This window comes from Anomaloglossus baeobatrachus, chromosome 6 (genome assembly GCF_048569485.1).
Source record: "Anomaloglossus baeobatrachus isolate aAnoBae1 chromosome 6, aAnoBae1.hap1, whole genome shotgun sequence".
NCBI lineage: Eukaryota > Metazoa > Chordata > Amphibia > Anura > Aromobatidae > Anomaloglossus > Anomaloglossus baeobatrachus.
In genome coordinates, this window is record NC_134358.1 from 552,503,700 (window position 1) to 552,517,253 (window position 13,554).

Sequence of the window (13,554 nt, forward strand, 5' to 3'; positions counted from 1 at the left end):
CTTTACTGTTACCACAACTACACCTAGTATTTTATGAATTTAGTATTTTTATTTCCATTCTTATTTCTGCAATTAACATATTATATTATTATAACTATTACAAGATTCTTTCCTTCTTTATAAATCTTTTTATTCTTCCATCCACTTTAATGTTCCTTCACCTTTCCATATTAGTAGTAGTATTTGTAGTGGTTTATTACTTCTGCTACTAATACCACTATTGTATTATCACCATTACTATCATCATCATCACTGTTATCTCCTCTTTTATCACCATTGTTCTTTTATTGCCATTGTGTTACATTATTGTATTGGGTTTTTTCAGCCTTTCTTCCAGGTGATAGTTTGTGATTTTTTTGTGGATCACTTGTAAGCCAATGTCGGTCATTTCCACGGTGGGTGAAGGCTGTCAGTAGTTTATGTATCTCTTCTTGTTGCTGTAGTTGTGCAGTTTGGAGCTCGGAACTAGTTGGACGGGTTCTAGGGTGTTGCTGTCGCTTGTGATCCTCTGGCCAATGGCACCAGATCCACCCTGCTGTGCGTAAGAGCGCAATTATGGATTTAACCAAGCCCATAGTGAGCCCCAGCCAGCAGTGTCTGCACCCTCCGCCAGTCACAGCCTCCTCCTCCTCCTCCTCCTCCTTCTCCTCCTGCTGCTGCTGCTGAGGGATCACTAAGGAAGCCTCCTCAGACTCTCACTCACTATTATAGAGACAGCTCCAGCTTAGGGTATGGAGGCCTGATCCCTACTGTGGAGAGAGACTCAGAGACTCCCACCATCATCAGCATCATCACCACCATCATCATCACCCAGCAGCTGCCTGGCACCAGAGCATGACAGGAGTTTATGAGAGAAGGGTCCCAGCCATCAGAACCAGCGACTTCCACTCTTCCTTCCAGTCTCCCAGCATCATGCATCATCCATCCCAGGATTCCCCCACCTTACCCGAGTCCTCAGCCACAGATTCTGGCTACTACAGCCCTGGAGGGGCCGCTGCACACACGCACCATGGCTACTGCTCGCCCACCTCGGCCAGTTATGGGAAGACTCTGAATGCTTACCAGTACCAGTATCATGGAATGAGTGGATCTGCTGGGAGCTACGCTGCCAAGGCTTATTCCGAGTTCAGCTATGGGAGCCCCTACCACCCCCACCACCAGTACAGCGGGGCTTACAACAGGGTGCAGCCCCCCAGCAGCCAGCCAGGTAAGAGGGGCTCGTTTTGGAGTGTCTTGGCACAGCAGCCTGCCCCCTCCTGGGCGCCCCGTCTGCGCTGCCGGCTATTCGTGGCTGCGGTTCACTCTAGCCATAAATGTGTCTGTGTCTCTTCCTTCAAGGGTTTATCTCCGTAACCGAGGCGCCGCCAGTCAGCACCAGAGCAAACCGCAGGAGCTATTTCCAAAGAGCAGAAAGAAAACAAAAGCAAGTAGGAAAGTCACAGATTGTTCCCAGCAGGGATCCAAGTGCGCCCTAAGAATTCTGGCAGAGGGGAAATATCCCTAACCCCTTTCATTATACCATCAGCAGTAATTCGGGGTACAGGGGGCAGAAGTTACAACTGCACCTAGGATCCAGAGAAAAGCCGTCCGATTCTCACACCCAGCAGGGATCCCTGGAACAGGGGGCAGCCACAGTAACTGTGCCTCCAATAATTCTAGAAATGATCCAGAGTAGTAATATTCACAGCCCCTTCCCTAATATTATACCCAGCAGGGATCCAGGGCATAGGGGGCTGCAATACAACATGTTCCTTAAGATTATGGCAGTGATCTGGAGCAGAGATGCCCCTTCCCAATAATATACCCTGCTGAGATTTAGGGAAACGAGAAGTGTGTGAGCAAGAAAGACCCCCAAATACTGAACCCAGAGATGTGAGGCATTATAATAACCAGATAATGACAGAAGTGTAGAGAAGGAATAGAAATAACAGGAAAGAATAAAATGGCTTCATTTATTTATCTAATATCTATTATCTAAAGTTTGTTTAAAAGAACTGAAGTCCTCAGTGGTTTATACCTTTAATGGCTAACTGAAAAGATGGTAATAATAGCAAGCTTTCCAGACTACTCAGGTCTTTTCATCAGGCATGGTACCATGATACCATGCCTGATGAAGAGACCTGAGTAGTCTCCAAAGCTTGCTATTATTACCATCTTTTCAGTTAACCATTAAAAGGTATCAACTACTGAGGACTTCAGTTCTTTTAAACAAACTTGTTTTATCTCTACTGGCTAACACGGTACAAAGATATATTTTACCTGTATCTATTATCTATCTATCTATCCCTCTATCTATCTATCATCTATCCATCATCTATCTATCATCTATCTATCTATTTTCCTTATCTATGTTCTCTTCATCCACAGACCAGCTTCTTATCTACCCATCCTCATCTCCTATCTATCCCTCTATCTATCTATCTATCTATCTATCTATCTATCTATCTATCTATCTATCTATCTATCTATCTATCTATCCATCCATCTATCTATCTATCCCTCTATCTATCCCTCTATCCCTCTATCTATCTATCTATCTATCTATCTATCTATCTATCCATCCATCTATCTATCTATCTATCCCTCTATCTATCCCTCTATCCCTCTATCTATCTATCTATCTATCTATCTATCTATCTATCTATCTATCCCTCTATCTATCCCTCTATCTATCTATCTATCCTTCTATCTATCCCTCTATCCCTCTATCTATCTATCTATCTATCTATCTATCTATCCATCCATCTATCTATCTATCTATCCCTCTATCTATCCCTCTATCCCTCTATCTATCTATCTATCTATCTATCTATCTATCTATCTATCTATCTATCTATCCCTCTATCTATCCCTCTATCTATCTATCTATCCTTCTATCTATCCCTCTATCCTTCTATCTATCTATCTATCTATCTATCTATTTATGTATTATCTCTCTCTATTCCTCTATCTCTTTATCTATTATCTATCTCTCTATTTTCCTTATCTTCGTTCTCTCCATCCACAGACTTCTTATCTCCCCATCTTCATTTCCTATCTTTCTTCTTATCTCTCCTGGTGTCACACATCCATTATTAGCCTTTTTGTGCTCCTCTGTATCCATAGATTAGACCTGTCATTCTCGCCCATATCTGCAGGGTATTTGTCTGTGCGGATTCAGGTCTCTGATCTGATCCCATTTTGGATTATTTTTGGTGTCTTTTTGTGGTTTGGTATTAATATATTTCAGGGATCAGTCATTTAATCTATACCGACTGTCAGTAGGTACCGATATTATAATATTTTGGGGTGTGATATAATAATTGTCGGGGTGGTAATATTTTGGGGGTGGTTGTGGGGGGTCATTGTGGTTTTCTGGGTTACATTTTTGCTGTATTTTGGGAAGCTTCTGTTGGGGGATGGGTGTGTCATGAATTCTAGTGCAGGGGTGTTCTGTATATTGTGGCTTTGGTTGGGGGGCAGTGTACAGCAGCAGCCCCCCTGGTGTGAGCCGCTGTCTCTGTCTGGCTGGGGCAGGGTGACCGCTGAGTGCAGATTACAGGGCGGCCGGGCTGGGGCTTTGATGTGTGTCTGGCCCGGGCTGGGGTTTCCCTTGGATCCCTCTCTGTACACATTACACAGAGTCTGGTGCCGGCTGCTCCGGCTGCCCAGACTCACTGACCGCAGCCTCCATTCATCCCTTCTGGGCAAAGCTCCACCGTATAGCGCTGTGCACACTGCTGCACGGACAAAGCTCCGCGGTATACCGCTGTGCACACTGCTGCACCGGCAAAGCTCCGCGGTATACCGCTGTGCACACTGCTGCACCGGCAAAGCTCCGCGGTATAGCGCTGTGCACACTGCTGCACGGGCAAAGCTCCGCGGTATAGCGCTGTGCACACTGCTGCACGGGCAAAGCTCCGCGGTATAGCGCTGTGCACACTGCTGCACTGACAAAGCTCCGCGGTATACCGCTGTGCACACTGCTGCACGGGCAAAGCTCCGCGGCACAGAGCTGTGCACACTGCTGCACTGACAAAGCTCCGAGGTATACCGCTGTGCACACTGCTGCACTGACAAAGCTCCGCGGTATACCGCTGTGCACACTGCTGACCGGACAAAGCTCCGCGGTATACCGCTGTGCACACTGCTGCACGGACAAAGTTCCACAGTACAGAGCTGTGCACACTGTGCCCCAGACAAAGCTCCACCGTATAGCGCTGTGCACACTGCTGCACGGACAAAGCTCCACAGTACAGAGCTGTGCACACTGCGGCCAGGACAAAGCTACGCGGTACAGTTTTGTGCACACTGCTGCACGGACAAAGCTCTGCTCCGCGGTACAGAGCTGTGCACACTGCGGCCAGGACAAAGCTCCACGATACAGAGCTGTGCACACTGCGGCCAGGACAAAGCTACGCGGTACAGCGCTGTGGACTCTACGGCCAGGACAAAACTCCGCAGCACAGAACTGTACACATTGCTGCCCGGACAAAGCTCCACTTCTGGGTAAAGCTCCACAGTACAGAGCTGTGCACACTGTGCCCCAGACAAAGCTCCACTATACAGCGCTTTGCACACTGCTGTCCTGACAAAGCTCCGCGGTACAGCGCTGTGCACACTGCTGCACTGACAAAGCTCCGCGGTGTGCCCACTGCTTCCCAGACCAACCTCCACGGTACAGCGCTGATCTCACTGCGACCCCAGAACGCTGCGGCTAATCAGCAGAGGCATCAATACACTGCAATAAAATATAATGGGCTGCTCTGTCCAAATATACCATAAAGAGCAATTATATCATGTAACGTCACAGATATAGCTAATTAATATAAACACTATACAATAAAGCAGGAGCAGGACCTCAGCGGACAGCACTGACATCCTACAGCCACCTACAGAATAAAAACCACAGCATAGTCACATAGATAACAGCAATGCACATAGATAACAGCAATGCACATAGATAACAGCAATGCACATAGATAACAGCAATGCACATAGATAACAGCAATGCTGGGATGTGCTGCTGGCCATATATATATATTAACATAGTAAAAATTTGAACTGTAATGTACAACTCTGATAACAAAGAATACAAAAACAAAAACCCAAAGTCAAACATGTAACCTGTACTGTAATCTTGTAATCTAATATTCGGAAAGAAAAACCTACAAAAAAATATATAAATTGATATATATTAATTTGTACTGTACTACTTTGATAAATATATACTACTCTGATATATATATATATATATATATATATATATATATATATATATATAAAATGTATATAATCTTTACTGTAATTATGCAACTCTGAAGAAAGAAAAGTCAACAGAAAATATTTTAATCTGTACTATAATGTACTACTTTGAAATAAAACAATCAATGTATATTAGTCTGTTCTGTAATATACTGCTCTGCTGAAAAAAAAAATATATAATGTGCACTGTAATATACACCTGTCACTAAAAAAAAGAAAAAAAGAACAAAACGTTACCTGTAGTCTAATAAACTACTCTAAGGAAAAAAAAATATATATATTTTAATCTGTAGTGTAATACACAATTATGATTAAAGAAATAAATCATAAACAAAATAAAAAAAGTTACCTGTACTGTAATATAATACTCTGAATTAAGAAAAGGAAACATAAAATGCAATCTGTATTGTAATATGCTACTCAGACGCAAATAGAAGTACGAATTTGTACCCTAGTATTTTACTCGACGATAATACACTAATGTACAGAAATTGTACAAATTCTCGTCATTATTTTAGACGTTAATGTACATTCTATGTTCTACTGTTATCGAATAATGTACAATAATCATAATATGTAACACACAATCATGCTATTGTTATTACATCACTATTAATTACTATAGAAACTTGCATTATATTATATAGTTATATATAATGCAGCTATAGTATAATGTAAACTGTATTGTGTGTGTTTATAATTTACTGTAGTATGATACTATATGTACAGATATAAATGTATGTGTATGTATACATACATTTTTTACTATTATTATTATTATTATTATTATTATTGCAAAGTAGGTAGAATATTCGTTATATTTGTGCAGAATATTGAAACATATGTTGTGTATGTGTGTATGTATATATATATATATATATACAGTATATATATATATATATATATATATATATATAAAAAAACACACATACACGACGTATATATACATATATATATATGTGTGTGTGTGTGTTTGTGTGTGTGTGTGTGTGTGTGTGAAACACACACACACACATATATATATATATACACACACACACATATATATATATACGTCGTGTATGTGTGTGTGTATATATATATATATATATATATATATGTGTGTGTGTGTGTGTGTGTGTGTGTGTTTCAGTACACTGCACAAATATAACCGGAATATTACATCTACTTTGCATTTGTAGTAGTAATAATAATAATAATAATAATAATGTGATACTTTATAGCAAACAGAGTATTACACATCGAACTTTAATGTCAACATATTATATTATACACGTTTGCTGAGCTGTAACCACTGTGTGATGGATATATATATATATATATATATATGCAGTATATATATGGTGTTATATATAGTATGTCGGTATAGACATATTATGTTACTTGGTTTTCTATTAATGGGCCACAATATATATGTATTAGGTATATATATATATATATATATATATATATATATATATATATATATATAAATCAATAATATATTGAGACAAAATGTAATCATGAAACCAAACAACACTATAAACATCTACGGTTCCACACTGCAATATAATGAGCACACGGCTATAATATACCCTAATATAATGCTAATATACCACTAATATATACTGTAATGAGCACACAGCTATAATATACCCTAAATAATGCTATAATATACACTGTAATGAGCACACAGCTATAATATACCCTAATATAATGCTATAATATATACTGTAATTAGCACACACTAATATACACACTAATATACACTGTAATGAGCACACAGCTATAATATACCCTAAATAATGCTATAATATATACTGTAAAATAATGTGCACACAGCTATTATATACCCTAGAGTTGAGTATACTGTATACCCTGCCCTGTAGTATAGCAGTATATACCGCCACCCTCAGCCCCTTTCCCCGGTATAATGGGGAGACCCTCCTGTACATATGATGCATTGATGACCCCCGCAGTGTGATATTAGGGAGGATCTGCTGGGATCTGCCGCCCGGGACTGTTGGGGGCTGAGATGACTTTTGCTTTTTTTACCAGTTTTCGATCTTTATTGGTCTTTTCTGTTATTTTACCCCATTGCTCTTACACATATTTAACCCTTTGCTTCCCCAGAGAAAGAAGTAGCAGAGCCGGAGGTGAGGATGGTGAACGGGAAACCAAAGAAGATTAGAAAACCCAGAACGATCTACTCCAGCTTCCAGCTGGCGGCTCTACAGAGAAGGTTCCAGAAGACCCAGTACCTGGCACTGCCCGAGCGGGCCGAACTGGCCGCATCCCTGGGGCTCACACAGACACAGGTGAGAACAGGAGGAAGAGGGGCAAAGCTGAGGATAGAGAGGTAGAGAGAGAAGGAGAGAGGGGGAGAGGGGAGAGCAGGAGGCAGAGGGGCAGAGCTGAGGATAGAGAGGTAGAGAGGGAAGGAGAGAGGGGGGAGAGGAGAGCAGGAGGCAGAGAGGCAAAGCTGAGGATAGAGAGGTAGAGAGGGAAGGAGAAAGGGGGAGAGGAGAGCAGGAGGCAGAGGGGCAAAGCTGAGGATAGAGAGGTAGAGAGGGAAGGAGAAAGGGGGAGAGGAGAGCAGGAGGCAGAGGGGCAAAGCTGAGGATAGAGAGGTAGAGAGGGAAGGAGAAAGGGGGAGAGGAGAGCAGGAGGCAGAGGGGCAAAGCTGAGGATAGAGAGGTAGAGAGGGAAGGAGAGAGGGGGGAGAGGAGAGCAGGAGGCAGAGGGGCAAAGCTGAGGATAGAGAGGTAGAGAGGGAAGGAGAGAGGGGGGAGAGGAGAGCAGGAGACAGAGGGGCAAAGCTGAGGATAGAGAGGTAGAGAGGGAAGGAGAGAGGGGGGAGAGGAGAGCAGGAGACAGAGGGGCAAAGCTGAGGATAGAGAGGTAGAGAGGAAGGAGAGAGGGGGAGAGAGGAGAGCAGGAGACAGAGGGGCAAAGCTGAGGATAGAGAGGTAGAGAGGGAAGGAGAAAGGGGGGAGAGGAGAGCAGGAGACTGAGGGGCAAAGCTGAGGATAGAGAGGTAGAGAGGGATGGAGAGAGGGGGGAGAGGAGAGCAGGAGACAGAGGGGCAGAGCTGAGGATAGAGAGGGAAGGAGAGAGAGGAGGGTGAGAGAGAGGAGAGCAGGAGACAGAGGGGCAGAGCTGAGGATAGAGAGGGAAGGAGAGAGAGGAGGGGGAGAGAGAGAGGAGAGCAGGAGACAGAGGGGCAGAGCTGAGGATAGAGAGGTAGAGAGGAAGGAGAGAGGGGGAGAGAGAGAAGAGCAGGAGACAGAGGGGCAGAGCTGAGGATAGAGAGGGAAGGAGAGAGGAGAGCAGGAGGCAGAGGGGCAGAGCTGAGGATAGAGAGGTAGAGAGGGAAGGAGAGAGGGGGAGAGAGATGAGCAGGAGACAGAAGGGCAGAGATGAGGATAGAGAGGTAGAGAGGGAAGTAGAGAGGAGAACAGGAGGCAGAGGGGCTGAGCTGAGGATAGAGAGGGAAGGAGAGAGAGGAAGGGGAGAGAAGAGAACAGGAGGCAGAGGGGCAGAGCGGAGGATAGAGAGGGAAGGAGAGAGAGGAGGGGGAGAGAGAGGAGAGCAGGAGACAGGGGCAGAGCTGAGGATAGAGAGGTAGAGAGGAAGGCGAGAGGGGGAGAGAGAAGAGCAGGAGACAGAGGGGCAGAGCTGAGGATAGAGAGGTAGAGAGGGAAGGAGAGAGGAGAATAGGAGGCAGAGGGGCAGAGCTGAGGATAGAGAGGGAAGGAGAGAGGAGAGCAGGAGGCAGAGGGGCAATGCTGAGGATAGAGAGGTAGAGAGGGAAGGAGAGAGGGGGAGAGAGAGATGAGCAGGAGACAGAAGGGCAGAGATGAGGATAGAGAGGTAGAGAGGGAAGTAGAGAGGAGAACAGGAGGCAGAGGGGCAGAGCTGAGGATAGAGAGGGAAGGAGAGAGAGGAGGGGGAGAGAAGAGAACAGGAGGCAGAGGGGCAGAGCGGAGGATAGAGAGGTAGAGAGGGAAGGAGAGAGGGGGGAGGAGAGCAGGAGGGTGAGGGGCAGAGCTGAGGATAGAGAGGGAAGGAGAGAGAGGAGGGGGATAGAGAGAGGAGAGCAGGAGACAGAGGGGCAGAGATGAGGATAGAGAGGTAGAGAGGGAAGGAGAGAGGGGGAGAGAGAGGAGAGCAGGAGACAGAAGGAGCAGAGCTTGCAGAGAGGGGGCATAGCTGAGGATAAAGAGCTAGAGGGAGAAGGAGACAGAGAGAGCAGGAAACAGAGGAAGCAGAGCAGGAGAAAGAGGGGACAGAGCTGAAGATAGATAGAGAGGGGGAGAGAGAGAAAGGGAGATGGAAAGAGAGGGGGAGGAAGAAAGTGAGAGTGAAAGAGGGAGAGAGAGAGATGGGGCAGAGCAGGAGATAGAGGGAGCACAGCAGGATACAGAGAAAGAGAGGGGCAGGGAAAGAGGAAGAGAGAGGGAGAGAGAATGGAGAGAGAGTGGGGGAGAGAAAGAGAGAGAGAAAGAAAGGGAGTGAGAGAGAAAGAAGAGAGGAGAGAGAGAAAGGGAGAGGGGGGAAAACGAGAGAAAGAGAGAGAGAGAGGCAAGAGAAAGGGACAGAAAGAAAGAGGAAGAAAGGAAGAGAGAGGGGAGACAGAGAGAGGAAAAGAGAGCGAAACAGGAGTGATAGATAAAGAGAGGGAGAGAAAGAAGAAAGATGGAGAGAGGAAGAGAGAGAGATAGAGAGAGAGGAGAGAGAAAGAGAGAAAGAAAAAGGAGAGAGAGAGGAGAGAGAAGAGAGAGAGGAGAGAGAGAAGAAATATGGAGAGAGGAAGAGAGAGAGGAGAGAGAAAGAGAGAAAGAAAGAGGAGAGAGAGAGGAGAGAGAAGAGAGAGAGGAGAGAGAAGAAAGATGGAGAGAGGAAGAGAGAGAGAGAGAGAGGAGAGATAGAAAGGGGAGAGAGAGAAAGAGAGAAGAGAGAGAGGAGAGAGAAGAAAGATGGAGAGAGGAAGAGAGAAGAGAGAGAGGAGAGAGAGAAGAAAGATGGAGAGAGGAAGAGAGAGATAGAAGAAGAGAGAAAGAGGAGAGAGAGGAGAGAGCAGAGAGAGAGAGAGAAGGGAGAGGAAAAGACAAAGAGATGGAGAGAGATTGCAAGAAAAAAGGAGAAGGAAAGAAAGGGAGATAGAGAGAGAGATGGAGACCGAGGGAGAGACAGGGGAGATAAAGGAGGGGTGAGAGAAAGACGAAGGGAGAGAGAGAGAGAGAGAGAAGGCGCGAGAGAGAGCGAGAGAGGAGAGATGAGAGAAGGAGAGAGAGAGGAAGAGAGAGAAAAAGCAAAAGGGAAGGGAGGAAGATGGGAAGAGAGAGAGAGAAGGTGATAAAAAGACAGAGAAAGAAAGGAAAAGAGAGGGGAGGGAGGGTGAAAAATAGAGAAAGAGAGAGGGGGAGTAAATATGTATAATGGATCAGTAGATTGTGTTATCCTGCAGTGTCGCTGATTTTGGCTCTCCTGTAATGCTGGCAGTGTATGTCGGGCTGTGTGGAGACTGATGATGATGATGATGGGGGGAGTAGTGAGCAGCAGTCCCCATCTGTGCTGTGCAGATACCTCCTGCACTGTACGGTCCTGTACATAACTGCCCCTTCTCCAGTGTCATCTGCTGCAGTCACCTCTAATCTGCTCAACATGTGCAAAATATCACTGCCTTCTCCCCAATCAGATGGAAATGGCTGAAATCAAAGCTGCGGGTTTGTTCCAGATAATTCAAGACAGAAGTGTGTCCAGTGCAGGATAATAGCATTATTTTAGAATCTGTATCTTCTTTAAGGATGTCTCCAAATTAGTTGAATGAGCAGATGAGTTCCATGTATTTTTTTTTCTTTTGCAAAATAAGGGGGAGATGAGGCCTGAGTGGTGGTCTCTATGCTAGACACAGATGCAGCAATTTATTGCTCTGCATAGATCATAGATGATGCTCTGTCTATAACATTGCCGGGCAGATATATGGATGATTTTTTTTTTTTATTCAGTTGCAAATAAATAAATCAATTAATGAATATTTCATAGAAAAATAAATAGAGACTCCTATAAAATAATTAATAAATAGAATGATAGACAGAACTATAGTTATTAGATAGATAGATAGATAGATAGAGGGATAGATAGATAGATAGATAGATAGATAGAGATAGATAGATAGATAGATAGATAGATAGATAGATAGATAGAGAGAGAGAGATAGAGAGATAGATAGATAGATAGAGGGATAGATAGATAGATAGATAGATAGATAGATAGATAGATAGATAGATAGATGGATAGATAGATAGATAGATAGAGGGATAGATAGATTGATTATAGATGATAGAGATTCATAGATAATACTCAAAAAAGATATTCTTATATAAATATTAATTAAATAAATAAATAGATCAATACATGAATATACATAGGAAGAGAAATAGAGACTCCTAGAAAATAATTAATAAATAGAATAGACAGAACTGTAGATATTAGATCGATAGATCGATAGATAAATAAATAGATCGATAGATAAATAGATAGATAGATAAATAGATAGATATATACATAGATGGATGGATGGATAGATAAATAAATAGATAGCTAGATAAATAGTTGGATAGAGCAATAGAGAAATGGCTAGACAGATGATAGATAGATAGATAATAGATAGATAAATAGATAGATAGATAGATAGAGATAGGGATAGGTAACAAGATGGGTAGAGAGATAGATAAATAGATTATAGATAAAAAAGAAAATAAAGACTCAAAAATAATTAATAAATAGAATGATAGACAGAACTATAGTTATTAGATAGCTAGGTAGATAGATACCGTAGATAATAGATCGATATTAGATAGATAGATAGATAGATAGATAGATAGATAGATAGATAGATAACAGATAGATAATAGATAGATAGATAGATAGATAGATAGATAACAGATAGATAATAGATAATAGATAGGTAAATGACAGATGATAGACATAGATAGACAGTTAATTCACAAAAAGATAATATTTACATAATAAATCAATAACTGAATAGATCTATGAATGAATATTTTTGAGGAAGATAGATTGGATACTGATGATACCTGTGATACCAGGATCCACTTTCTGATGTGTCTCATTCCTATTTCTCTTTCATTGTAGGTGAAAATCTGGTTCCAGAATAAAAGATCCAAGATCAAGAAGATCATGAAGAATGGAGAGCTGCCCCCCGAGCACAGCCCCAGCTCCAGTGACCCCATGGCCTGCAATTCCCCCCAATCTCCTGTGGTTTGGGAAACCCAGGGCACCTCCAGGTCTCTCAGCCATCACCCCCATGTGCACGGTCACCCCCAGACCTCCAACAACTCCCCTGCCTCCTCCTACCTGGAGAGCCCCAGTGTGTGGTACCCTGCAGCCAACTCCCTCAGCTCCCACCTACAGAACCACAGCTCCTTACAGCACCCATTAGCGCTGGCGTCGGGGACTCTCTACTGAACAGCTCAAAAAAACTCTTATACACTAATTTTTTATTAATTTTTGGTTTTGGACAATCCTCCTCCTGATTCATTGCTATGGGGAAAATACAGACGAATGTATCAGATGGATTTTTTTTTAAAGCAAAGTATATTGTGTAAAGCTTGTGCATGTAATTTATTGCATTTCAAGGAAACTTATTGGGTTTTTTTCGTATTTTTATTTTATTTTTATTTTTTTACCGATGGACTTTGACACAATTTGGACACTATTCTCGATGGTGCCTTCAATCTATGACCTCATTTTTTTTCCCAGAGAGACTTTTTTTATGTTTATTGTATCCCATGTAAATAAATGTAGATAGAGGAAGTCAGCTGTATATTCTGGTTAAATAAAATTATTTCGACCATGAGACATAGTTGTTCGATGGGAAGGAGATAGGCTTCAGATTCTAAAATATGTGGGGATGAAGGTGGAAATGGATCTGGTGGAAATGGATCTGGTGGAAATGGATCTGGTGGAAATATACAAGTGGGAATGGCTATCTAGTGGGATCCATCGATTGTGTGTGCTGTGACCTGAATGATCAGCTTTGATCTGTGGGGAAGGTGACAGGTCAAATTTGTAGAAAAGGGTTTCTGTTACCTGCAGTAGTAAAATTTGGACCGGCAGAGGTCCCCATGCCAGGCCTGCGGAGCTGTGCTGGATGTGAGGAGGAAGGGGCAACTGAATTTGCAGGTTTGCATATCAGTAAATGAGCAGAGCTTGCAAAAGAGAGTCAGGGGGTACGCAGAGAGGGCTGCGAGTAGTCAGAAAGGGTAATGGGTAGGCTGAAAGGACAGTGGGTAGGCAGAAAAG

At 43.2% G+C, this 13,554-nt stretch overlaps 1 protein-coding gene across 1 annotated transcript; it reads left to right on the plus strand.

Annotated features, from left to right (window-relative positions):
* The first annotated feature begins 719 nt into the window (after window positions 1-719).
* DLX5 (distal-less homeobox 5) lies at window positions 720-13,110 on the plus strand. Its single transcript, XM_075316865.1, has 3 exons — window positions 720-1,207; window positions 7,357-7,541; window positions 12,385-13,110. The coding sequence occupies exons 1-3, from the start codon at window positions 835-837 to the stop codon at window positions 12,715-12,717; spliced, it is 891 nt and encodes a 296-aa protein (XP_075172980.1). The 5' UTR covers window positions 720-834; the 3' UTR covers window positions 12,718-13,110.
* Window positions 13,111-13,554: the final 444 nt, after the last annotated feature.

Coding starts and splice junctions, on each gene's coding strand:
- DLX5 (XM_075316865.1), top strand. CDS start 835: ATGACAGGAGTTTATGAGAGAAGGGTCCCAGCCATCAGAACCAGCGAC. Junction 1,208..7,356: donor GCCCCCCAGCAGCCAGCCAG/GTAAGAGGGGCT, acceptor TTGCTTCCCCAG/AGAAAGAAGTAGCAGAGCCG. Junction 7,542..12,384: donor TGGGGCTCACACAGACACAG/GTGAGAACAGGA, acceptor CTTTCATTGTAG/GTGAAAATCTGGTTCCAGAA.